This window comes from Camarhynchus parvulus, chromosome 15 (genome assembly GCF_901933205.1).
Source record: "Camarhynchus parvulus chromosome 15, STF_HiC, whole genome shotgun sequence".
Lineage (NCBI taxonomy): Eukaryota > Metazoa > Chordata > Aves > Passeriformes > Thraupidae > Camarhynchus > Camarhynchus parvulus.
In genome coordinates, this window is record NC_044585.1 from 3,541,365 (window position 1) to 3,567,773 (window position 26,409).

The 26,409-nt window shown below is 45.9% G+C and overlaps 2 protein-coding genes across 3 annotated transcripts; one reads left to right on the forward strand and one right to left on the reverse strand.

Annotated features, from left to right (window-relative positions):
* Positions 1-1,688: 1,688 nt before the first annotated feature.
* POP5 (POP5 homolog, ribonuclease P/MRP subunit) lies at positions 1,689-3,537 on the forward strand. Of its 2 annotated transcripts, XM_030958735.1 has the most exons (5): positions 1,689-1,745; positions 1,818-1,960; positions 2,035-2,184; positions 2,678-2,761; positions 2,941-3,216. In XM_030958735.1, the coding sequence occupies exons 1-5, from the start codon at positions 1,726-1,728 to the stop codon at positions 3,042-3,044; spliced, it is 501 nt and encodes a 166-aa protein (XP_030814595.1). In that variant the 5' UTR covers positions 1,689-1,725; the 3' UTR covers positions 3,045-3,216. The 2 variants fall into 2 exon arrangements, with proteins under 2 accessions (XP_030814595.1, XP_030814596.1); XM_030958736.1 differs by lacking the exon at positions 1,818-1,960 and having other exon boundaries at positions 1,715-1,745; positions 1,961-2,184; positions 2,941-3,537.
* A 31-nt stretch (positions 3,538-3,568) lies between these two features.
* RNF10 (ring finger protein 10) lies at positions 3,569-25,132 on the reverse strand. The gene is made up of 17 exons (XM_030958734.1): positions 24,554-25,132; positions 18,674-18,876; positions 15,554-15,753; positions 14,460-14,550; positions 13,250-13,434; positions 13,036-13,172; positions 11,521-11,681; positions 11,061-11,189; positions 10,647-10,905; positions 9,888-10,021; positions 9,233-9,350; positions 8,838-8,939; positions 8,217-8,351; positions 7,257-7,354; positions 6,967-7,027; positions 6,670-6,828; positions 3,569-5,778 (listed from the first exon to the last, which is right to left on the reverse strand). Exons 1-17 carry the CDS (start codon positions 24,711-24,713, stop codon positions 5,702-5,704), a joined length of 2,409 nt encoding a protein of 802 aa, XP_030814594.1. The 5' UTR covers positions 24,714-25,132; the 3' UTR covers positions 3,569-5,701.
* Between the last annotated feature and the right edge of the window lie 1,277 nt (positions 25,133-26,409).

The window sequence follows — 26,409 nt, forward strand, 5'->3', positions numbered from 1 at the left end:
TTTGACTGTGGCCCAAGAGAAAAGGTCTCTTAGAAGTCCATGCTGGGCTTTGAGCTTTTTTCTCCCCAGGGAACTCACATTTTGCAGTTCTTAGAAAAAAACACGACCTGAAAACGTGATCACAGGTGAAGGAGAGGAGTTAATAGCCAAGAGGAGAGAGCAGCAGAACAGGCATCTGTTTCAGAGGGCAGAAGTTTATCACCCAGGACAGGATTTCCACTGGCTTTATCATTGTTTTCTGTGTCTAGAATGAAGGTCATTAAAGATGTTTCCACTCTGAATTAGCAATGAGTTCCCACTTAATCTATACTGTCTCAGCACTCTTTTGTGACTTGGCTCCAAGAACCTCGGCGAAACTCTTTCTCCCATCTCACATTCAGATATCTACCTCACATCTTTTCCCTTATTCCCCTCATTCCCTTTTCCTCAGTTAATTCTCCTACCAGATCTTTTCAAAGAGCCCTCACTGCTTCCTCGATAGTGTCACACATCACAGTTTGGGACACCACTACAGAAATAATTATAGGAAGTAGCTCTGTTCCTCAATTTCCTTAGCTGTTGTCATTAATTAGCACATGTCCCACACCCCCAATACCTGGAGCCTGAGGAGCTACAAATACTGGAGCAGTTTTCTGAGGGTAGCAAAGACAGAGCACCGTGGAGGCTCTGGACGCTCTGCTGAGGCCTTCGAGGGGCCGGTACTTGCCCGCCTGCTCCGGACCTCCCGCGGCTCCCACCACACGGAGACGTCCCGTCTCCCTCATTTAGACCTTTTAGGCACAAGACAAGGGGGGGCTTGCCCAGGGCGGGTCGGTACAATGTAGCGAAAGGGACTGAAGGCGAAGCATCGAACCTTCGGCAGCCCCCGCGCTCCCGCCGCCCCTCAGCCGCCCCCTCAGGCCGGCCCGCGCGCCGCGCGCGCCCCCTGGCGGAGGGCGGGAGGGACGGCGGGACCCGGCGGGTGCCGGGAACGGGGCGGGCAGCGGGGCCGGGGAGCCGTCGTACCCTCGGACTCGGCACTGCTGAGGCCGCGCCTCAAGGGCTCTGTGCAGTTCTGGCCCCCCAGTTCAGGAAGGATACGGAGGTGTGATATACCCCAGCCAGAGCCTGCCAGGATTTGCTCCAGTAACAGTGTAGTGGGTCCAGAGGAGGGCTGCGGGGCTGGGAAAGGGTCTGGAGCGTACGTGTTTGAGAAGAGCGGGTGAGGGAGTCTGGGGTGTTCAACCTGGAGGAGGCTCAGGAGGAACCTTATCGCTCTCTACAAGTACCTGAAAGGGAACCGGAGTCACGTAGAGATGGAGCTTTTCCCCCAGGCAACAAGCGACAGGACAAGAGGACACTGTGTTAAGCTGCACCAAGGGAATTTTAGGTTGGTCGTGAGGAGTAACTTCACAGAATATGTGACCAGACATAGGAATGGGCTACCCAGGGTGATGGAGATGTGTAAGGAAAGACCGGACGTGGTCTGGCTAACACGGTGGTGACTGGTCATAGCATGGGCACGATGACCTCGGGTCATTTCCGCCCTCAGCGGCTCTGGTTCCATGACCCGCGGGCGGCTCGCTGCAGCACCACGCACGCGCGGCCCATGGAAGGAGGCGGGGCCGCGCTGTCCTCCCCTTGTCCCCGCCCCTTCACACCGCCCATTGGCTACAGCGCGCGGAGGCGCCTCCCCATTGGCCGGGCCTGCCGTCCGTCCGCGCCGCGCGCGCCGCCGCCGCCGCCATGGTGCGCTTCAAGAACAGGTGAGGCGGGCGGGAGGCGCCGCTGCCGTGTCCGGGCCGGGGCCGCGCCGCTCACGCCGCGCTGTCCCGCAGGTACGTGCTCTGCGAGGTGGTCTCGGAGGACCCTCGGTGCCGGCAGTGCATCGAGGACCGCGTGCTGGGCCTCGCCGTCAGAGACGCCATCACACGGGTGCACGGGGATTACGGCCTGGCGTGCTGCTCCATCTCCTTCACAGGTGCGGGCGAGACGGGCGGCCCCGGCGGTGCGGGGTCCCTCCGGCTCCGCTCACCGTGCGTGTCCGTCCCGCAGTGAAGTACCTGAACGCCTACACCGGGACGGTGCTGCTGCGCTGCCGCAAGGACTCGTACCGGCTGCTGTGCTCCGCGCTGCCCTTCGTGCGGCACCTGGAGAGCCGCGGGCAGCGCTACCCCTGCTTCCTCAACACCCTGCACGTCGGAGGTCAGGAGCCCCCGGGCTCGGGGGGAGGATGGAGCTTTAATCATACCGGCTCCGTGGTGCTGCTCTGGGTGCGACAGACATTCCTCTATGTTAATAACAGCAACTGCTTTCAGCAGATCTAAATAAGAAACAGGCACCAGCAGTTTTTTTGAAAGCCTCGTTAATTTTGCTTGAAGCTTCATTATATTTATCTCAAAACCCGAGCAGCAAATACAATGTTACATTATTTAAAATATATTTTCAAAGTATAGTATCTTCTGTATTGTGAAAATTAACCCCCAAGGGAAGTAACAGGCACTGCATGTTAGAAATTATTACTCCACCACTTAACCTCAGCAGTGCAGAAGTCTGCAGCCCCTTTGTAGCATTTACAATAACAACCTTGTTTCCTGGGGATTTGTCACTTGATGCAGTGCTCTTTAGGAAATACACACGCAGCTCTGAAACATTTGGTTGTGTAGATTGTTACATACTGTTCTTGTAACTTTAACAGGTACCATAAGAACATGTCAGAAATTCCTGATTCAGTATAACAGAACACAGCTGCTGAGGTTGTTGCAAAACTGTACAAATGAAGGTGAGTTCCTCCAGCCACTTTCCTAAAAACGTAGCCTCAACTCCTGGGGTTTTTGTAGGATATGCTGGGCTACTTCTGAATTCTTGGCCTGAGAAATGCTTTTGTCTTTAGAAGTAGAGGACAGTCCAGTGTATGTGAAGAGATCAAGTAATAACCCTCTGTTGCTTTCTTTATTGCAGAGGAAAGACAATGTATACAGAAGTCCTTGTTGAGCTGTTCCCTGACAGAAGAGCAGTCTGAAAGTGGAGATGAGGAGGATGATGATGGCACAGAGACAGACTGAATGTCACTTGTTACTGTTCACCTCTATTCTATGCTTGTTTACTCAAGATGGGACTGGTTATCTTCAGCGTTAAGCAGTGCAGGGGACTGGAAAAGTATTTGTTCATATTTAGACTTCATTCCCCATTCCAAATGTTTTTAAATTTAAAAAAATAAAACATGATTTCACTTAAGTAGGTTATTTGCCTATTTCTCCTATGGTTTGCCTATTTCTCCTATGGTTTTGACTCCTATGACTCCAGGAGTCAAAACCACTTGCACTCCTGAGGAGAGCAGCAGCTCAACATGTTCTTCATGCTGAGGTAGAAGGGAGCTTTTAGGCAGTTGGCACAGACAAGGAATGTAGTTATTCTCCTTCAACATACAAAAAGCATTAACATCTGCTTTTTTGTTAGCCACAGGGCCATCACTGTTTTGAGTGAGAAAAGCACCAGTTGTGTACACAGGAGCAGTGAGTTCATGGAATGTATGGCAGAGTGCAAGGCTCAACTCCATCCCCCCCATTATAAAACTCATAGGTACAAGTACTGCTTAGATATTTATTAAGTTTACACCAATCAGTTACAGGAAAGTAGCAATGCTGGTATTATCTCGAATCCATAGGAAAACAAGATACAATTGAAGATGCTGTCCCTGTGGGGACAGCCCTGCAGCAGGGACAGCCTGCCTTGCCCACATCACTTCCCTTATCCTAGTGCCTGTGACATGTGGAGGTGAGTTACATCAGCTCCAGCTATTCTCTCTTCCCAATGCAAAGAAAAGTTGACTATAAATGTGCAGAGATAACAGAACACAACAGATACTGGTTAGACACTTAAATATTGTTACTCCTGTTCCTTAGCTTAAAATTACTTGCTGTAACCACAGTTCACTGCATATCTGAGTCTCTCTTAGGCTTTCTCTGCCTCACCAATTGTTTTCCATATGCATTTAAAGTGTTGACAGAAGATGTGTGACCACTGTCAGGTATCCTTAGTTTCTTTGCAGTCCCCTGACAAGCTGTACTGTCCTTCATTGAGTGGGGTTAGTTGTGACCAAGCGTGAAGTCAAGCTGCTTTCAAAGAATGTCTTGCAGGTGTTTCCTCTAGCCTCCTGCAGCAGTTGGAAATATTTTTTACCTCCCCTCTCTCCTGTTCTTTCTGGTTGACAGCCACATGTGATGGACTCTTTGGTACCAGCTTCCCATGAGGCACACATGTGGAGCCTGCTGCTCTGAAATCAAGCACCCAGCAGCTTTTTAAACAGGGACACAGCCACTGAGTGCCAGTGGTGTTGGAACACCTGACTCCAGGTGCCTCAGACACACACCTTCCGCTCAGATCAGTGTCAGAGGGACAGAGCACAGTGAAGCCTGTGCCACTGGGGCTGAAGACAGCAGAAGACACTGTCAGTCCCCCTCCCTAAGGTCAGTGGTACTTTTTACCAGCACCCTGCAATTAATTCTGCCAGCAGGAAGGTAAAATGTGACCCTGTGCAATGTTCTAGGGCTCCAGGCTGCTGTGACAGTTCAGCTGCAGCACTGTGAGCGTGTGTGCGTTTCGTTTATTGCAACTGTTGGTCTTGACTGGTGCTTTACACTTTTATTCAACAAAATCCACACCACTTAACTCAGTAGCTCAAACCACAAGCAGTGCAGAATGTGACCACCCAAAGAAAGAGCAGGGAGGGGTCCAGAGGAGACATGGTCATAGCACAGATCCACTTAAATCCCAGACCCAAGCACATCCAGGCCCTTAGCCCAGTACAAGAGAACCCCAGTTTCTTGCTGGGGTGTAAAAGTTATCTACAGACTTCAGCTATCAGTTGTTCTTCCAACTCAAGAGCAGCCAGTGTCAAACCATCATTCAGAGGGTTACCAGGAGCCCTAGAGGGGAGTGTTTATTCTAGATGATCAGGTTAAAAAGAATGAGTAGCCCATGGTTGGCAAAAAATAAACAAAAAACAGCAGCCTCACTCACCCACATTAAAACAGACCTGAACAACTGAGAGAAGTCAGGAGGTTCCTTCTACCACTAGTGCCATTTTGAAATACAAATTCATCAAGCCACTTTAAAACCAAGTAGCCAAGTTCTGCTTTACACTCACCTCAGCTTTTTATCTTTCCAAGCCAGGAGAACAGGAGGAATTCTTGCTCTTTAGAAAAAGAACAGATATAGCAGCTAACACTCTAAAGCCAATAAGCTGTTTTGCCTGTATCCAGTGCAGCCAAAACCAGTTTCTCAAGAGAGCAGTTTGACAGCTTTACTGCAACAGCACTACTGTCAGTCAGCTGGACTTCTGCCCATGAATAATTACAGGAAAATAAAGGTTCCCTGCCTTTTCTCTTGGGTAATATTGCAGTACTTTGGCAGTGCCACACACCTGTAAGGACTTTCACACTGCTTATCAGGCCCAAAGGACTGACTCAGCAACTAGAAGCCTTGGCAGATTTGTCTCTGGGCTGTTACTTCCAAAACTCTGTTTCAGTATAAATTCATTAAGCAGTTGGAATCAAAACATGTTACTTCAACATATACTGTCACAGTTTCCTCCTGAAGCCCCTAGAAGTCCTGGAAAAACAAGTTTAGGCTGATCAAATTTAAATACTTAAACTATAGCAGCAAAACAAAGCAAAATTAAAAGAAAACCAGGAGAGGAAACATCTCTTGAATAGCAGAATCACTTTGTGTGAACAACAGAGGTGCTGAACAATAGCTTCTGCTTCTGTTTCTTTCTTTTCTTGCCTCCCTTTTCCTCTGTGAAGAATTAAAATAATACTGTCATTCTTATCATGGAACAGGAACATCACACAGAAATTATAAATGGTCTTCCTGGGCTTAAGTGGCTTCTACAGGTCCACAACACTTACTATCAATTCACTGAACACCAGGTAGTTTAACAAAAAAATTACTGCAAATGAACTAAGGGAGACTCCATCACATCTGAAACACAATTATAAACATGCCTAAATGATTGTAAAGTTGCTGTTGCAACAGCAGATCCTGGGACTGCAGTGTGCAGCAGTTTGCCTTTCCAACAAGTATCATTTGGATATGTGTCCAAAAAAACCAAAAGTGGAGCAGACACTCCACTGAAACTCCCAGGCCCTCCCATCCAACTCTCTCCATCATCCAGTGCAGTCTCCAAACAGAAGCCAAAGCTAAAACATCAGAACTGAGCATTAAAAACAAGTTTCACCAGCCAGCACCAGGTTTAAGTTCACCTCAATTTGTTTCACACTCCCTAATTTGAAATGTCAGCTAGCAGTTACCTGGACATTTTGGTCAAGCTGAAGTGGTAGTTCAGCAGCTCAGGTATTTCAGTTTAGAAATTTATAACCTGAACTTCCTTAAGAAAAAGCTTAATTTAGGTTCCAGTAGAGACCTGGCCAACATAATTGTCCAAAGCCATCTTTGTCCTAACAGCATTCTTTGCTAGTTGGAGATCTCAGCTCCCACTAAGAGGCTGCTTTAAGCTGACAGAAGCTCTAGTCAAGCTGTTCAGAAACCACAACCAATTTTCAGAACTGTTCTCTGGCCAATTTTTGGTCCCCAAAATTGCTGCTTTCACTTCTCCCAGAGGAAGAAGGGGAAATATTCAATTTTTTCACTTCAGAAAGCTTTCCTGCCCTTCCCCCTGCCTTTTACCTGATAAATGATCAGCTGTGGACGGTTTGTCCAGTTTCAGCAGGGCTGCCTCAATAGCTTGGCTGAAGGAATTCTGGAAGCTGGGCACAGGTATCCGGTCAGAGCTATCACTTTCTCCATCACTCTCTCCAGGCACAGGGAGTGCCAGAGTGTTCTCATCTGAAAGAGGGAAGGAGTGCAGAAGGCTCTATAAAACTTTAACCACACAAATGCCCCTCCACACTCCAGATGCTTCTTTTGAAGTTACATTTAGGTGCACGGTAAAGAACCTGAAGTACTACTACCAAATTTTCTTACCTCTTGTCTTTGGAGCAGGTTTAGGCCACGTTTCTGGTTTTGCCTTTCCAACTCTCAACATCTATCAAAACAGTGGTAGGATATGATTAAATTCCACATACTTGAACAATCCTGCAGACCCCTTAAGTGGCAAGAAAAATTTAGAAACCCCTTCAAGCACTCAAACCTTTTGACGTCTCCCTAAGATTTATCCCACAGTGTTTTTGTAGGGGAAGCAATTGTAGTCTCAGTCTAGTACCCAACTAGGACACAGGTAATTCTGACAAGATTCACTCTGCTACATGGTTTACCTGGGCAAAGGAAGGAAAGGGAGACTCTTCTTCCAAGCTTCCACAGAGCAATGGGCTGACCTGGCTGGCAGCAGGTGACAGTGGAGTTGGAATAGACTCTACAGAGAAAGGAACTGAGAATTAAAGCCAGTTGCATTTGGCCAAGGCAGTCATTATACTGCTTAACAGGATGTAACAGAAATAAAGTTTTATTATCCTATGTAATGACTCATTTTGATCTCATTGGTTCTATCCATCAGTCACACAGTGGGATCTCTCAAATTTCCTCTGTCTTTTTATTTAAGGGAAATTTAAGTTTGCTTGGGGTTTTCTTTTGGTTTTTTTGTTTTGTTTTGGTTTTTTGTTGTTGTTTTTGTTTTGTTTGTTTGTTTGCTTGAGGGGTTTTGTTTACTTATTCTTGAAAGCTGGCAGGGATGCTTTTTGTGGATTTATTTTAGAATAATGTGCTGGAGAAGATGGAGATGGATAGAAAGAAAAAACGCCAGTAGTGTTTTCCTGGCAAACACCATTTTCTTCCCTTTTTGGGGCAATTATTTCCTTTCTTCTGCTTTATGTAAAAGATGGGGTAACTCCAATGCAGATCTCATACTGTCAAGATAGAGGAAGTAAAAAGCAGACAAAGGAATAGAATGTTTCTTAACCATGTCTGCCTTTTGTGTATTATCTCATAGGCAGCCTAGGAAAAAAATCACAGAACCACAGAATGGTTTGGGTTGGAAAGGACTTGAAGACCATCTCAATCCACCCCCCTGCCATGGGCAGGCACACCTTTCATTACCCCGAGTTGCTCCAAGCCCCATCCAACTTCACCTTGAACACTTTCAGAGATGGAGCAGCTGAGCTTCTCTGAAAAGAAGCTGTCTTTGATCAATACTGAGAAAGTTTAGCATCATGACCTAAGCAATAGATCCCAAAAGAATGATCAAGAGCTAGATGTGATGTGTTTTTCCAGATGCTCACCTGTCTGAGACACAGGGCTTCTGACAAGAGGAGACTGACAGAAGCCCTGATGATCAACACTGGTAGTTTCTCCAGGGCAAGAGGTAAAAGCAGGGAACTGCTGCAGATTCTCCAGAGCAATATGGACCTCTGGATCTAGAAAGAGATTTTAAATTACAGCACTACACAATGTGGGGGAGGACTGTCAATATGCAAGTCATTTCAGGAGTCTAGGAGGTGCCAGCTCATTTCTTTCCACCCTCTATTTGGAGACCAGTACAAGTCCTGCTGCTGGATGGAAGCAGTTTCTAGGCCTTTTTTTGCTTTCTTCACTTTTCACTTTACATCATGATTACTATAAAAACAGAGAGCTATGTACACCATGGAGATAACTGTGCCCTTGAATGCCCTCCATCCCTCCTAAAATGCACAAGTATGCAGCAATTGCATAACATCACTTAACATCCTGACGAAAACAGCTTATGTTTTTCATTACACAGTCATTGTTCTTAATACTTTGTAATCTTGTTCTAAGTACACACTACAAGCTACAGGCCTCAGAGTTCATCCTATAGCTCAAGAAATCAGCTCAGCAACCAAATATGACTGGAAATCCACCAGTTATGTGCCATCAGCACTTACATTTGCCCTGTTTCTTGTTCTCTTCCATCTCAATCCTGCGTTCACGCCGCCGTTCATCGCGAGCTTTCTTCTGCCGCAGACGTTTCCTCTTCTCAAGGTCATCTAGGAGCAATGCACAATGCTGGATATCAAAAAACCCACACCAACACTCTGGCAAGGTTTCCTCCAGCTCTGAGAACAGCCTTATAACACATTAGTAACAAAATATGCTTACATTCAACATATGCTCTTCCAAGCAGTTGGGATTTTTTTATTCTTTTTGTAACTGCTGTCTATGAAACAGTGAGCTGGGGCTGTTCTGTCTCCAGCAGTCACCAGACAGGTGGTGCAAGAGGAGTAAAGCTCTAAAGTATGTTCTCTTTTCTACCATTAAAGGGATAAGAACAGCTACAAACCTGAGAACAACTCTAAAGTCTCCTTAGAGATGACAGGTGGCTTCAGAGCCAGTTCACAAATGCTGAACTCACAGGTGAGGGGCAAGTGACAGAGGTAGCGGTGACGCTGTCTTATATCCTGATAAAGAGAGAGTGATATATCACCACAAGGACTAGAGGCAGCCATGGTGATGAACAGAAATAGAATGCACTACAGTCATCAAATCAAATGGAAAAAAATAGCACCAGTGACACAATGATTACTTTAAAAACTACAAACACATGACGGATGCCCTGAATCAGAATCAAATGTTCCAAGATCTCCACCAGCTACATCATAATCGGACTTGGATGCAGTTACATCAGCGTGCTTACTGATTTTCATGTTCTTCCTCCCTTTTCACACACATCACTGGAATAAAATTCCGCAATACCAGATTTGCAATGCAATTATTTTTGTACTGGACCTTCTAGGGAAAAAATCTATACTGCAGCCTACTTATCAAAGGCAACATAAGGCCCAGCACCTTCCACAGAAGCCCTTCACAGATTAGCATCCCTACCCATTCATACTTATTATTTCTTACTACTGAAGTGAATCAAGTCTCCTCTACAATGACCAACCTGCCAAAGCAAGGTTTTATCTTCTTAATTAATAAGAAGATAAAATAACTACCTCTGTCATGGAGTAGCCAGTTATCTCCACCACAGCTGCAGTTATCTTCTCTGGACTCTTCTCCAAGCTGCCATATTCACGCACAAGGCAGCGAACGTTCACAGGGTGAAGGTACATGCACTGCCCATCCTCCGCTGAAAGGCAACACATCTGTCACATTCACAATTTCTGAAAAATCCCTTTGCCCAGGATTTTTCTCCTGGGAAGCTGAGAAGCCTCAGAGAAAAAGGAAAACAGTAATTATCTCATTTGCTTCTCCAGTGTTTTGCTCCTTGGGGGTGTGTTTGGAGATTGTTTCATTGGTTTCTGCTGTGAGCTGTTTTTGACTCTTTGACCCTCAGGACTCTGGAGAGAGGGTCATGAGTTTTCACTACTATCTTTTAGCCTTCTGTAAGTATCATTTTTGTATTCTTTAGTATAGTTTAGTATAGCATTCTTTAATATAATATAGTATCATAAATAATAAATTAGCCTTCTGAGAACATGGAGTCAGATTCATCATTCCTTCCTACCACGAGGGCACCCCACAAATACAATACACATCATCATCATTCCTTCCTTGCCTGTTCATTTTCAGTACTCTTCTCCTCACCTCAGGACATCCTCCACTAAGAAAATTAAAGCTCCTTTCTGAGTTCCTGTAGGACTTTTATTTCACAGGGGTTAGCTGCATCTAATGAACTGACAAACACATTCCTCAAGGAGGGTCCCAAAGGAGGCATCTCTGCCCCTGTGATTTCAGGATTTCATTGCACTGACCTTGATAAAAATAGTAAAAAGGAGAGTTGCCAAGATGTCCACTGCTAACAGTATCTTTAGATTCTTGGCAGCTTGTTTCAGCTGGATTTGGCTCCTCTACAGTGTTCATAACAGGTTCTACTACAGTGTCCACCTCAGGTACTTCCTCCTCATCCAGCACTGCCTCTTCTACTTCCACAGGAGGTGAAAAGGAACTTGCCAGGTCAGAGGAAGGCTCCACAAGCTCCTCATCGAATGCAGAGAGATATTCCACATCACACTACCACAGCAGAGAGGATAGAGTTAGTACCACACCACCTACTCCAAAGATTATCATCTCTGCAAAAATCTTTGGCACGAGCTCCCCACACACTGCACTGTGAGGTGGCAGAATTAAGTGTTAACAGGATCTGCCAGAGCAGATTTGTCACCCACCTTTTTCTCTTGGGAAACAGCAGGCTCCACAGCTTTGGAGCTTTCTAGGACCAATTCTTCCACAGCTGCACTGATTCCAGCAATACCATTGTTTTTATCCTGGTCAGCAGACAGGGCTGTTTCTCGCTCCTGGAGATCATCCAAAGGGATCAAGTTTCAATTTTGCCCTTTAAGCCAGGAGTCCACCCCTACAGTTATTTTTAGGCTTGCCCTGGCATTCCTTTACTGGAATACCATCCCATAAAAACCATTCTGCTGTGTTATCCTGAACACCACATCAGATACCTGGGGCCCAAAGGCTACAGTCTCCTTCAAGGTGTATAATGCTACTCCAGCAGCAAACACCAGCAACTTGCTAGAGACCAGAATAATCACCCACCCCCATCCATACAGCAGAACAAGGGTGCTCAGCACACTCTTAAAAAATAAAGCTACCAGAAGGCTCCAAAGAGGTTGTTACCTTCAGCTCCTGGATAGCTGCCTCAATGAAACAGGCTTCTGGGGTGTGTTTTTCTTCCTCATACTGTTTCAGTAGTGCTGCTTTCTCCTCCAGGATCACCAGCTGCAAGACCTGCTCCCTGGATGCCAGAAGCAGCTTTGAATACTGACTGTGCTGGTCATCTGCACGGAAGGAGCACCAAATCATTAATATCTGCATGCAGAGCCACCAGTTTGGAGTGCTGCTTCTTCTGAAGTTTTGCTACTGCTCACTTTTGGGAGTTAATCCCTCAGGGCAGACAACACTCAGCAAGAGTTTGATACAGACTCCACAAATTACCATTGTATCACAAGCTGGTGTCACATAGCTGCTCTGACACCTCCCCCACACAGCAGTTCATCTGCCACTTCACCATTGAGTTGCTACACATCAGTAAAAATTAAGCCTAAACTTCCACACTGTAGGAGCATCACCTTTGAGAAGCCTTGAGGGCGTCAAGGCTTCCTGAAACAATGCAGTCTGCAGCTTCTTCCTCTTCTCTCAAAAATACTGCTGCTGGAAATTTCTGCAAAGCCACCTTGCCTTGGCTCAAACTAGTTCATAAGCCCATTTGTATTAAAAATCCATATAAAACATAATTGAGAGGTTTTTACAAGAAGCACAGCAGAAACAGTAAGCTAAAGAATTATCTACAGACACCAAGTCAATGGTGAATTTCCTGGCTCTAGAGTGTTCTGAAATCCTATATTTGTTCTTCTGTTTGTTTTATGAAAATACTTAAAGTCCTCTAGTTTCAAATACTGAGAAACATTTAAGACCACAGCCTGCATGCTGGATATCCCTCACATGCTGGAAGACTTTTTCCAGAGAGTTTAAATGCATGCAGCCTTTCCTAAATGTGACTGCAAAATGAAGTGAGCCAAGACAGCCCACAAAGCAGCAATGTTCAGTAAAATTATTTCTTTAGTCACAAATTTTTTGCGATACTAACAGATAAGATGATGATGAGTTAGTCACACTCTTGACTGGAGAAAACTGAAGATGTCAGGCAACAGATGTTTGGAATAAGGTTTGCAATAATTTTGATTATTTCCCCATAGCATTCACTGACTTCAGTTGATAAGTGAAGATGATGAAAACCTTGTTGAAGATTACAGCCTTGAAATAGTTTAGACACAGAGACAGTTATTTTTGTGAAGCTGTATAATGAGTCAGGAGGAAAAATGTTAAGGACACTGAAGAGCCAATAAAAGCAGTAAGAGTCACACCAGTGACTGCAGGATACAAAGGACACATCAAACCATAAGCAGTGACTGTGAAGGCAGGAGTCTGAGTTCAGTCACTTGAAGGGACACAGCACACAAGTTAAAGCCTCTACAGAAAAACAGTGTGAGTACAAAGTTTACTGTTAATGTGTGGTCATCAAGCTTTTCTGCTGCTAAGCCCCATGTTCTGCAGCCAGGGTCAATTGTCCCAACACAAACTCTGGTCACAGTCAGGAACAGGATTCCAACACCAGGACTGAGATACACTCACCTCTGATGTAAACAGGCTGAACCACATTCATCCACTGGGATTTGGGCAGTGCTACCAGAACACCCTTCTCTCTCCTCATGAGTTGCATTGTAATGGTGTCACCAATTGCATACTGACGTGTTTCCATAGCAACAACACTGCAATGTACGGAGGAGGTTAGCAGTGTAAAAATAACATTGCAAAAAGATGCATGATTTAATTAATATCATCTCACCTCTTGAGATCCTTCTTATGGACAGAGCCATAACAAATAGGACACTTACTCCAGGTCTTCTCACTCAAGGAGAGATAGTGAAGGATACATGCCCAGCAGAAGATGTGCCCACAGCGGGTGATCTTGGCAGCAGTTGGTGGGTACAGACATATGGGGCAAGAGGGCACTTCATGGCTACAGATTCGCTGAAATGGCACATGAGAAGAACAGTACAAGACTCAGAAATCAGTTCCTGGGATCCAGAATAAGCCACCTGTAAGATCTACTCTAATATATTATCTTCCAGCTCTTTAGGCTCTGTTTATTTACCAAGAAATTAGTGCACTGTGAACTAACACCTTCAGACTGCACACAGAATAACCTTCTAAGCAACCCATCTTATTTCTTATGGCTTATTTCTACTCTAACAACATTAAAAAGTGAGTCTTCTCATGTTTCCCCTCAGGTATTCATCATGTCTAAGAGTTAGCAGCATCCCCATCATGTGAATTCAGACAGTGAGAAGGCAAGCGAGCTCTGTGGCCTCTCCCACGAGCAGCCTTGTGCAGCCCTGTGTAACTGTGAGACTGAACTTACCCACTTCCATCAACATGCTAGGTCTACTCAGACACTTTGGTAGCTTCTCTGTGTGGCAGAGACATAACTGCCAACCAAGCACCTAGATTTTTCAGCTCTCTTGTAGTGACAGGTAACAGTAAGCCTACCTCCTCTCCACCTACACCATGCACCAGACTGTCTTGGCAGATATAAATTGCTGCTTGAGGCAACCCAAAACTTCTGACCACAATTCTCCAGAGATTTTCCATTTTGTTGCTAGGCAAGATAGGCCACCTATGCACAGAATAATTCTTCAAATTTCTACACTCTAGTCCTCTTCTGTGGACTCATGCCCAAGTTTTCTGTTAATATCTCGATCACAAGGACTCTGTCTACAGAATGTCAGATACTATTTTTGATGAGCTCCCATCTGCGAAAGCAAGAAGAAGCTGCTAATTTTCCTAATAGATTTTAGCACTTCTCTTTTCCTGTCATGAAAGTATTTCATAATATATTCCATGACAGATCTTTCCCAGTATTGTGGGAGTGACAGAAAAGGCCTCAACTCAAAAACAGATGAGTTTTATGTAACATCACAGAGGGAAAGAGGTAGTTAAAGACAGGTTGAGGTTCTCAAGAAGGAAAAAAAAAAGTCTAGCCCATCACAACTGACCACTTGCTCCACAAAGTCCCAGTTGACCAAGGTATCTGGATCAGCAAAGTGGACTGTGTAGTCCTGTTCTTCAGAGACAACAAACTGGCAGCTGGGGAAAGGCAAAGAGACAGATGATCCACTCAGTTGTTTCTAAAAACTTTTTGAGAACTATCCTATAGGGTTCTCTCAGCTTCTTCTTTGTCCAGCAGCAAACTGCTGGATGCAGTCAGTAACTTCTACCAACAAGAAATCAAGAGTTCAGGTCACACTCAGATTTTTCAGGACACAGGTGTGTCTAATTTCAGTTTGACACAACATCACACAGTAAGTACAGAATGAGCCAGGCAGACTGGTTTTCCAGAAACGTGTAGGAAACAGTCAGCTGCAATGGGGATCTATTAAAAAACAGGGAATCCACATGGGGAAAAATCTTGTCACAAAAACTACAGCTACTGGGGTTCCTGCAAATAGACTTCACTACAATAAGCCACAAAACATTATGGAGAAATCAGAAGCATCAAGGCTGAAAATACTTTTTATCTTTAATATTATCAGAGATAGGATGTCCTGAACACACTTCAAATTCTGGGGAAATTTACAGTCAAAAAGGAATCCTGCTGCTAGGTTACTATATTGATCATCATTTGGGTTATACTACATACTTTGGGGCCCACAAAACAATCAGCATTTTAAGAACTAAGACCCATATAAGTAATTGCCTTTGGGACTTAAAAATTCAGATTAACTTTCATCTAGCAACTGCTATCACTTCTACCTCAACAAGCAACTTCTGAAAAACAACCATCTTTTATAAGGAACTATACAGATATTCCCAAATAGGAGTGTCATGTCCCAAAGCTGTGCTTGAAAATTTGAGTAGAGGATTTTTGTTCATATCTAAAGGACTCACTCCAACAGATACCTCTGCAAATAGGCAAAGACAACATCCCTTTAAAATATAGTCATTACCACTAAAAACACTACAGAAAGGTAATTTCATCCTGGAAAAGACAAGACAACTAGTCAAGCCCAAACACAATTCCCTGGCTTGTCACCCCTTACAGCTCCATGTCTCTGCAGAAGTCTAAGAGCCCCATGGATCTCCCACTCACTTGGCCTGCAGGAAGAGTTCCTTGTTGAATGGTTTATGTCCCCACTTGTTCCTTTTCCCCCAGTTGCCATGTCCATTCCCATCAAAATGTCCTGCTTGGCCACGGGGTTCAAAGGTGAAGTTCAGTAAGTGGTTCAGATTAATCTTCTTGGGACCAGAGAACTGGGCAGGGCTGAACTCTGCCCGTTGAGCCTCTGCTACCTAAGAGAGAACAGCACTGGTTACAAATTGCTGGAGTTTACAGCAAAGCATCAGTACAGGTGGACATCCAGGTCCCATCAATGACAGCACACAGCACATGCAGCATCTACTCACTCACCTTCTCCCATCCCTGCTCTGTAAATCAAGTAGTGCAGTGCTAGAAATGCATGAGAACCTGAAAGTCAGAACTCAGTGCTCTTACCCCACACTGAGCAAAAGGAAGAAAGTTAAAACAACCACAGACACGTAAAAGCTGGCAAAACACAGGCAAGAAGTTGATCAAATCCTGACCATACCCTTTTAGACAGTAATACAAGCCTGATTACTGTTTGCACAGGCTGTGCTTGTTTTGGTTAGTTTTCACATAATGAACAAATCAGAATTCAACAGAGGCAGTAGGTGAATTCTCAGCCAGTGATCTGGGTGAGAAGTGCTGCTCATCCACCAACACTGAAAAACCAGAGTATCAGTTAAAGCCCACAAACACTCTATAATATTTAGATCCACATCAGCATAAAAGCCTCAATCTGGTTTTACCTTGCCAATACAATTTTTGCAATACCACTATCACCTGTAAATTTGTGCCCCTGAGTTGGTCGGACACAATCAATCTTCAGAGAGCAAACTTTGGCCTGTTTAGAAGATTGGCTGGCAGAGTCCTTTGGAAGGCAGTGCTGAAGGGCAAAAGAGTCCAAAAGACTGGACATACTTCAAGCAATCTTAAAGGCACAGGAACATGCTGTCCCCTTGTGCCAAAAAATGAGGGAAGACCACCCTGGCTCAGCAGAGAATTTTAAATGGAACTCAGGGAAAAAAGGAATTTATGACCTGAAGAAGAAGGGATGGGAACTCAACAGGACTACAAGGATGCCATGAGGTTGTGCAGGGAAAGAAGTGAAGGGCCACAGCCTGACCAGAACCTAATCTGGCCACTGCTGTAAAAGACAAAAAGATGGCTCCATAAATACATTAGCTACAAAAAGAGAGCTAAAGAAAATCCCCAGGCTTTACTGGATGCAGAAGGAAGTAGTGGCAAAGGGTGAGGAAAAGGCTGAGGTACTTAATGCCTTCTTTCCCTCAGCTTTTAATAGTAAGGCACTTGACCTCAGGGTACCCAGCCCCCTGAGCTGGAAGACTGGGACAAGGAGCAGAATGAACCCCACTCCAAAGAAACAGTGAGTGTCCTGCTGTGCCACCCAGACACCCCCAAGCCCATGGGGCTGGATGGATCCACCCACAGGGAGGGAGGGAGCTGGCAGCTGTGAGCAGCATTTACCAGCAGCCCTGGCAAACTGGGAGGTCCCAGCTGACTGCAAGTCACCAGATGTGACACACACCTACAGGAAGGGCTGGAAGGAGCATGTGGGGAATTAATTACAGGCCTGTCAGTCTGACCTCTGTGATGGGCAAGGTTATGGAGGAGATTATCCTTCAAGCCATCACCAACAGTGTACAGGACAACCAGGGACCAGGCCCAGCCAACGAGGGTTTACGAAAGGCAGGTTCTGCATGACTAACCTGATCTCCTCCTATGACAAGGTGACACAGTGTAGTAGGGAAAAGCTGTGGATGTTGTCTGCCTGGACCTTAGAAAAGCCTCTGGCAGTTTCTCAGAGCATTCTCCTGAAGAACCTGGCTGCCCATGCCTTGGGATAAGCAAACCACTGCAACTGAAAACCCTGTCTGGATGGCTGGGCCCAGGGAGCAGAGGGACAGGGGGTGACATCCAGCTGGGCCCAGGGAGCAGAGGGATGGGGGGTGACATCCAGCTGGGCCCAGGAAGCAGAGGGACAGGGGTGACATCCAGCAGGGCCCCCATGAGTGGGGTTCCCCAGAGCTCAGTATTTGGGCCAGTCTTGTTTAATGTCTTTAGCAATGATCTGGACAAGGGGATTGAGGGCACTCTGTGCAAGTTCACAGATGACACGAAGCTGGGTGGGAATGTAGATCTGCTGGAGGACAGAAAGGCTCTGCAGAGGGATCTGGACAGGCTGCACTGATGGGTCAATGCCAGTGGTGCAAGGTTCAACAACACCAAGTGCCAGGTCCTACACTGGGTCACAACAGCCCCTTGGAATGCCCCAGGCCTGGGAAAGAGCAGCTGGAAAAGACCATCAGGAAAAGACCTGGGGGTGCTGGTAAACAGCAGCTGAACGTGAACCAGGTGGGCAAGGCAGCCAGTGGCACCTGGGCTGTACTAAAAATAGTGTGGCCAGCAGGAAGAGGGCAATGAAACTGTGTCACTGTATATTTTCACAAAGGACCCCTGTCATGTGTACATGGCCTGTCTTGGCACCATTCCTCAGATGGCATTTTCTCTTAGAGCAGAGATGTCACTGTGATATTTGACAAAAATCCTTTTGCTAGGATTTTTCTCCTGAGAAGCTGAGACACCTCAGAAAAGAAATGTAAACAATAACTATGTGATGGCTGTGGAATGTGGTCTGGAGGTGGTTCACCAACAGGTGCATCTTTGATTGCTCTCATGTGGATTGTTTTTACTTGATGACCAATCATGGTCCAGCTGTGTCAAGGTTCTGAGTCTGTCACAGGTTGTTTACTATCATTCTTTGCTAGCCCTCTGATATCTCCTTTCTCTTTCTTTAGTATAGTTTTAGTATATAATTTTCTTTTAATATAATATCATAAAATAATAAATCAACCTTCTGAAACATGGAGTCAAGATTCTCATCTCTTCCCTCATCCTGGGGACCCTCAAACACCACCACACAGAGCAAAGAACACTCCTCTGTAACTGCCAAGTTGCTCTGCTCACACTCCCTCCGGCATCTCAACAACGTTAGCACCTCTTATCACTCCCTCCCCTCCCAACCCAGGAACTGAACACAGCAGACCTATCTAGGCAGCTCAGGGTGATCCTCTCATCCCAAGAGAGGAGTCAGGGCATTACACTTCTCACCTCATCTCGTCTTCCACCATTAGAAGAGCTAAAAGATTTCCCACTTCCGCCGCTGCCTCCCCTTTGAGGGGGCATCTTGTTAAAAGCTTTGCTTTTCTGTGAATTGGAGCGACGGGACTGAAAGGAAAAGTTCTCATTTTTGGAATATGAAGTTTCTCTTTTTCGATTATAACGCTGTTTGGATCCACTGGCATTCTTTCCATCTGAAAGGAAAAGAAAAGAAGAATCAGATCAGCAGTCTCAGAGTTGGTCCCATGTACTGCACTTCAGCTAAATCCACCTCAGAGATGAGCTCACCTCAGTCACTATCTTAAGAGCAGTGTTTATCAGAACATTAAATCCCCCAGCAACCCAAACCACTTCATTCCTATCACTGCCCAAGGAGTTGGTCAAAGAGTTTAAAAGCAAGTATTTGCTGTGCTCTACCTTTTATAAAAAAAGTTGAATTTCTTTTTTCCAGATTTGGAATTGCCACCACCATATATTAGTGTGTTACCTGGTACATTAAGTTATAAACATTAACATCACATACCACATATTGATTTACCATTACAAGAACTGACAACAACTAGTTCTTTTTTTTTTCATTTAATTTGCCTAAAACATCCCATTTATCATATTTATCACGCATAAAATACACTGTATAAATACCCTGCCTGTGTTTTTCTTAAAGGCTTCCATTGCCCATTTTCAATCACTTCCGCACTTTTTGCTTAAAAGATCCCAGCAGATCTAATTCTATGTTAAAAATACTCTTATGTCATCAGGCCAAAAAATGCTAATTGATCTTGAAGCACAAACCAAATGCTTTGTATGGCCTTGCAGGGCACATACCTAAGATCTAAGTACAAAGTTCACCAACCTACGCAGCAACAACAGTCTGCCAAAAACTGTACTTGGCACACCACTCATCCCAACACAGGACACAGTGGTGAAGCACAAAGCAAAAAACTGCAGGAATAAAGAGCAGAAAAGTCAATCCAGCCCTTGAGAGGGGTGTTCTGTGCCTCAACAGCTGCTAAATCAAACTGCTAGAACAGAGTCAATACTATGAAAGCATTTCCAGTAGTCTTGACACAAGATCAGAGCTGCCCAAGCACACAACAGGCTGTGGGCTGGCTGCTTAACCCAGCACTTCCACCACCTGCCCCAAGTTTTATTTGTAGCAGAGGTATGGTGATAACTCAGAAACAGAACTCCTCAGGCCCCACCAGACATCTACCCACAGCAGCCAGCCCCAAAGTCACTCTGGATACTCAGTAAACATTACACAAACAGCAACACCTCACACAATATCTAGTTGCACTTTACAAAAGCCTATTAGTTTCCCTTTTGCCACTTTGCAGTCTTCCTCCCCACCCCTTAACATAAATCTTACATGGCAGGCAAACACAACACTGTGATTCAGGATCATGTTTCTCATATGGGCAAGTTTCATTGCCAGTGTTCCCAGTTTTTCCCTTTCCCAGCACCACTTCCTATCTACCCAAGCATTTAAAATATTTAAATGGCATCATCCACATAAAGTATCTTTTGTTGTTGTTATTTTAAGTTTTTTCTTCCACCTGCATCCTTCAGAAAGAAAAGGTGAGCTGAGAACAGCATGGTTTGTGTGTTATTGTGTATCACTGAGGATCCAACTTCTAAAGAAGAAATCGAGCAATAAAAGTGGCTGGACCAGGTTCTGTGCTGGTCTGCTGTTTCTTGCACTTGTCAGACTTCTCTGGCTGCAGTTACAGCTAGAACAGGACACTATCATTACTTTCACACAATGTGACAGGCCCATATTGCAGACAAACTTCATCATCAGAATTGGTAATTTACTCTGCTATTCAAAAGGCTGATCCTTTAATTCAGAATTAAACCAACTCTGTCAGAAGCACAGCTGTGTAACTCAAACACATGCCTGCAGAGCTGGCAGTGCTTTAATGCACATCAGGCTAAAAGGACATGGCTTGAGTGTTATCAGGAAAAAACACACCAGAAGCTGCCAAGTACTGAGGGTGTGACCAGGTCTGGCTGAATGATTAGACAGATCTTTTTTGAGAATATTTGTTGGGAAGAAGGGATAACCAACACCTCGGAGTCTCTGGTAAAAAATTAAGTCGTTTTGAAGCAGTTTAGACTACTCCTTAAGTTACTCAGGAACAGAACTTGTCAGCTCAGCCACCCTCTTCTATCTGTAATTTCTGCAAATGCACTAGAGGGGCACATGCTTGTTGTGCCTGTACCACTTTGCAGTTTCTTTGCCATCTTCAAATGGGGAAAAGAAACAACTCAAAAGAAGTCAGTCTAAAGTGAGTGTTTACAAATCACTGAACAAGGAACAGCTCAGCCCTGGAGCTGACAGAAGAATCTCCTGCCACTTTAAGTTTTAATCGAGTTACTCACCACCAGCTTTGTCAGTCAGATGGTTCACACACATTCCTCTCATACTATGTGTCCATTTAAGGCACCTCCTAGAGCCTTTGGGAGTCACTTCAGTGACTCTCACATTTTATAGGAAAGAACTCTCCACTTGTGCCTTTTTTAAAAGGACCCTACAACAGTCTAACAATGCTTCACACCTGATTTTACAGATGGGCAGTTCCACCTCCCCACCACGAGAATAACTGACCTCAGCAGAAGCCTGGTCCATCAGAGCAGTAATGAAATTGGTCAGCAGACAGCCAGGAGCTTGGAGAATGCATCTGTACATTGGAACAGCTTCTCCCTACCCTGAATCTAAGCAACGCTGTCCCTTCCAACCTTTCCAGCATGCCACATGTCAGGGAGCTCTCTGCTTTCTATCATCCATCCCAGCACTCCCACAAAGGGCAGAGCAGGAGAGGCTGCACTCTGGCACAGAGAAAAGTGGAAGATTCTCACTGCCATCCTCTCTGGTGAAATCCCAGTTTTAAGCAGGGTAAGTTTGGATTTGGTCGTTTTGTTTCTCGGCAAATGAGGAGTTAGCAACAGCCAGAGTGCGCTGGCGAGGTACTCACTCTTCACTCAGGTCCTCAGTTAGTCCTTTTGCTGTTTTCATGGGCATCTAACCTATATATATACATACACACACACACAGATTACATGGATTTATCTACCCATTCACACTCCAAAAAACTTACAAAAAATAGTGCCTGTATAATTTAAAAACACTAACAATAAAACTGTTCTGTCATTTTGGAGCAAGCCCTGAGATTTGTGGTTTCTCCTGCTGTATCTCCAAAGATCCAGAGAGGGGAGATGAAGCTCAGAGCATTAGAAGCAGCCGTAGGTGACCACTTGGGCACTGGAGCAGCAGTACTGCCTTGCTGTTGGGGTGAGAATTTCTGTTTCCTTGCACCTTTTTGCCCCCTCTTTTCTGCTGAGCTGTGCTGAAGCCAGCAGCCTTGCATAAGGGGTCTGGATCACACTAAAGCCACAGAGTGGTTTCATGAAAACACACAGAGGCCACTGCTGCTGCCAAGGCAAACATCCCAGTGAGCAGGAGGTGACTGAGCTCTCACAGCCCAGCCAAGCAGGCTCACACTGGGTGTGACAAGGCCCAGGAAGGTTTGTGACAGCCAACACTGTCCATCAGCTCCACAGGACTGCAGAGAACCCCAACAAGCCTATTTTGCCTTAGCTACTTTATTCCACTCTAACTGGATGTGATTCCTGTTGGCACACTAATAGAACATAAAGAAACTTTTCAGTTAGAAACTTTCAGAAACTTTTAGTCTCTGAGGTGAAATTTGAAAGATAGGAGGAACCAAACTTCCACAAATACATGGGAATACAGTACTCTATTTAGCCAATTTCCAGCTGCACTGCAAGAGAAACAGAAGCTACCATAAGGATTCAGGAATATGCATTTCTTCATTTCCCCAGCTGCACAGTTACAGCAAGTAACTTTGGAAAGCATCAAGTGGCAAGTGCTTGACTGGATTTAACCCAGTGACCATCTGAGGAAGATCTGTGGTGCATAGGATTACCTTCCATTTCAGAGGAGATGCAAGATTTCCAGAATACATCCTATACCTGTATATTCCTATATATATATATGTTCCTATTATATATAGCCCATATATATTCAGACACCTGTCCATAAAAGGGTGAACCACATCAGCTACAAGGAGAGTGATAAGGAACTCCAGAAAAAGATTCCATATGGTGACATGCCAGTGTCCTACACCCAACAGCTATGAAAACATAACCACAGTTTTGCCCAGCTGCATCCTGTGCAGTTGTTTGCCCTAATTTCATCAAGGGAATCTTTTTGTTTTAGTTGTCAGTACCCTCCAGTTAAGATATTCCTAAATAAACACCTACTCCTATGAAAAGAGATTCTAATTCGTCCATCTCTCTTTGACGCCCTGTAAAGGAAGCAACTCATCCCTCTGCCCTCCCCTGTAGTTTGGAAACAAGTATCACTAACTGGAATTGTGCTATGACAAAATCTTCCTCTGTTTTATTAAAAAAAAAGAGGTCTTGAAAAGTTTCGGTGATTATTTAATTAAAAGTTTTGGAGTAGAAGAGATCATCAGGATTCCTCTCCCCACTGCTCCTGTGCTACCAGTGCCATTATTTCAAACCTGTAAAAGGTGACACTCCATAAAAATCATTTAACATTTTTATTCTGGGCTAGAACAACAGGCCTTTTACTTTCTTCCTCAGTCCAGATATTGTATCTTCTACATGAAGGGATACCAGCCACAGCACAAATCATCTTAACCCCTTCCTGAGGGACGTTTGTATTCTGTGAACAATCCTCCACAGAGCACCACACACCACTACAAAAGAGGCCGGAGTGAGGAGGTGTCTCTTGGCAAGACAGGGACAGAAAAAGTCCTTCTTAAAAAGACTTCCAAGTGTCTGAATTCAAAGTTAAAATTTAATTTTAATTGCACGGTTACACCACAACCTGGGGAGCTGTGGGTGAGTCACCTCCCATGTCCCACTTCTGTCAATCCTGGGGAAGGCCAATTAATACAGGTGAAGAGCAGGTAATACTTGGTTACTCAGGACATGACCATGCTTAGAAGGTCCAAAAAGGAGCCAACAAACACCTCCAAGATACTTATTTTGTCAACCCTCTGGAGTGCACTGTTACCTTCTCAGAGGCCTCAAGTAATACAGCTGAAACAAACCACTGAGGAGGAAGGAAATCAGCACAGCAATGGTGGTGTAGCAACCTGCTGGCACTCTCTCATATACTTCCAGAAGTAAAATCACCAATTTTAATCACTACTGCCCCATTTCTAGGTTTTAGGGAAAAAAAAAAAAAAAAGGTTGCCAGGAATGCTCACACACACACTCTCTTCCTAAACAAGTTTAGAGAGCTATGTGGGCTTAGGTATTACCTTGAAATGATGACAGGAACCACACTGGCTTCTGACAAACTGCTCTGTCAGCAGAAGCAGCTGTTTGCAATCCCAGGTGAGACAGTTTGGGTTGAACTCCAGATGAGCAAACAACAGCCAGCTAACCCTGAGCTCACCCAAAGCAGGAGGTCACCGAAACACCGGGGCAAGGGGAACGCGGATACCGGACCCCTCGGGGAGGTGTGACAACGCAGGTACAAGATAAATGAAGGGCTCTATTCACAGGCACTGGGGAATGTATGTTCTTACTATAGCACCAGGGCTTTAGCGCTCAAGCTGCTTACCCCAGTACTAATGAACACAAAGCATTAATCCTTAAAGGAAGAGGAGAGTAGGAATCCCAGCTCGCCAAACAGCGAGCAAAGCCGGAAGAGGAAGGAAAAAGAAACCAAAAACAGCCAGTGACCTGAAACGCCGCCTATGAAACGCAGCTAAGACACAAACAACCCGGCACGGCCAAGTTCAGCTTCAGCACAAGCCCGAGGGCGGCACAAGGCCCCTGTCCCCGCAGCCCCCCGCTCACCCCCGCTCTCACCGCCTTTGGGCTTAGACTCCCCCGCGGCGGGCCCGGCCGAGGCGGAGCGCGGCTGCTGCCCTTTGCTGCCGGCCGAGGATCCGGGCGCACCGGAGCCGCAGGGGCTGCTCTTGTCCATGGCGGGGGCGGCGGGGGTCGCGCCGGGCGGGCTCTGCAGCATCAACGGGCGCCCCGGGCGAGCGGCGGCCCTGGGCGGGGGGGCACGACGGGCGCTGGCGGAGCCGGCGGGGGCCCAGGCTCATGGCCGCCCGCGGGGGCGACCGGCGGGGGCGGCGCAGCGCGGACTCGGCCTCCTTCATGGCGACATCTTCTCGCTGCTCCGCTCGAACCGGGGAAGGCCGCGGGAGGCCGGGCCGGGCCTGCGGGGCTCCGGGCGCGGGGAGAGAAGAGCTGCTCACGGAGCCCCGCGGGGCCCGGCGCTGCTGCCGCCCGAGGGGTCGGCACCACCCCGGCACCCACCGGCTGCTCGGCGCCGCACCGGCCCCGGCTCGGCCGCCGCTGCCCCGTAATGGCGACGAGTCGCCCGCAGCAGTGGCCGCACCCGGATGCAGCCTGTCCGGGCGGGCCCCTGCGCATGACGGGATTTGTAGTCCTGGGCCGCGCGGGGCGCGCCGGGAGCCGGGGCCGGGCCTGCACCGAGCCCGGAGCCCGCCCCTCGCTCCCCACCGGCACCGACGGGATCGCCCGCACCTCAGCAGGATGGAAAATCGTTTGGTATAAAATCTTTGCCATCATTTTGCAGCAAATAACCGTAAAAGTTAAAAGAAAAAGAAAAAAAGTACCTCATCAGGCCTACTTGAAGTGCTATTTTTTAACTTCTCCCTCGAAGGGGAAAAAAACCCCCAAGGCAACTCAGATCCTAAAGACATTTCTTTTAACCATTAAAATGCTTTCTTGAGTGCATCTCCTGATGCTTTTCCAATTGTTTTAGGGATGAGAGCTTCAAGTTCTGTGGGAGAGCAATACCCAGATTCTTAAAAAAAAGTACAGGTGGAGCATGTAAGGGCATCTTTACCCCCATAATTCATACCATGATCTGAATGTACAATCCCTCAAGCAAAAGCTTCACTGCTAGTTTTGTACGCACAGGCCATGTGCTCTGTAACACCAGTATGATCAACAAATCCAGAAATTTGTGTTGTACACCTTTCAAACAAATCCTCTATAAATATTATTTTAAGAAAAGCCCCATAAAGGCCTTATTTTAACACCTGATTGTTCCCAATTTAGGTCTGTAATTCTTAGAATTACTGACCAAACTGTGAGTGTAGTTACCACAGTGTTCAGTTCTTCTGGATTTGAGAGGGGGGAAAACTCTCAACTTTTTAACAAAGTTGCTCCTCCACATTTGAAAATAAACAAGAAATAGCACATGCAGTACCAGACAGAGAGTAGACAGACACAAAACTTTAAAAAGCAAAACACAACATTTTATTAGCAAACTAGCTTGCTGTAGAAAGAAAATAAATACAAGGAAGTCTTCCTCCAAATAAAAACAACCATACAGTTCAAATTAGTGCTCAATAGGAAGGTATTAGTAGCAAACACTTGCCCTCGTTACATGAGCTGCAGTGCCACACTCAACACTGCAGAGCCCGACTGGCACCCGGCAGAGCATCGCTTCAGACAGCTCCATATCCTTTATCACAACCGTCAAATCACACAGAATAAACAGAATAAACCTATAATAAAAAAGCATTCCAAGCTGCCGGAGCAGCTCCCTGCCAGAACCACCCGCCAAGCAGTCCCACAGGGATTGTCACAGCCAGCGCGCTCTCGGGCGCCGCTCGGTGCCACCGTCGTGGCCGGGCAGCGTTGGCCGGGTGTGCCGGGCAGGGGAAGGGCGAGGGCAGCGT

What these genes read in the sequence shown, in the direction of transcription:
- POP5 (XM_030958735.1), top strand. Translation starts at nt 1,726, where the DNA reads ATGGTGCGCTTCAAGAACAG. An exon ending in CTGCTCCATCTCCTTCACAG is followed by an intron (nt 1,961 to 2,034) that starts GTGCGGGCGAGA and finishes TCCGTCCCGCAG; the next exon opens with TGAAGTACCTGAACGCCTAC. An exon ending in GCAAAACTGTACAAATGAAG is followed by an intron (nt 2,762 to 2,940) that starts GTGAGTTCCTCC and finishes TCTTTATTGCAG; the next exon opens with AGGAAAGACAATGTATACAG.
- RNF10 (XM_030958734.1), bottom strand. Translation starts at nt 24,713, where the DNA reads ATGCTGCAGAGCCCGCCCGGCGCGACCCCCGCCGCCCCCGCCATGGAC. An exon ending in ATGGTGGAAGACGAGATGAG is followed by an intron (nt 15,754 to 18,673) that starts GTGAGAAGTGTA and finishes GTTCTCTCTTAG; the next exon opens with GTAGCAGAGGCTCAACGGGC. An exon ending in CTGGCTACTCCATGACAGAG is followed by an intron (nt 9,351 to 9,887) that starts GTAGTTATTTTA and finishes TCTCTTTATCAG; the next exon opens with GATATAAGACAGCGTCACCG.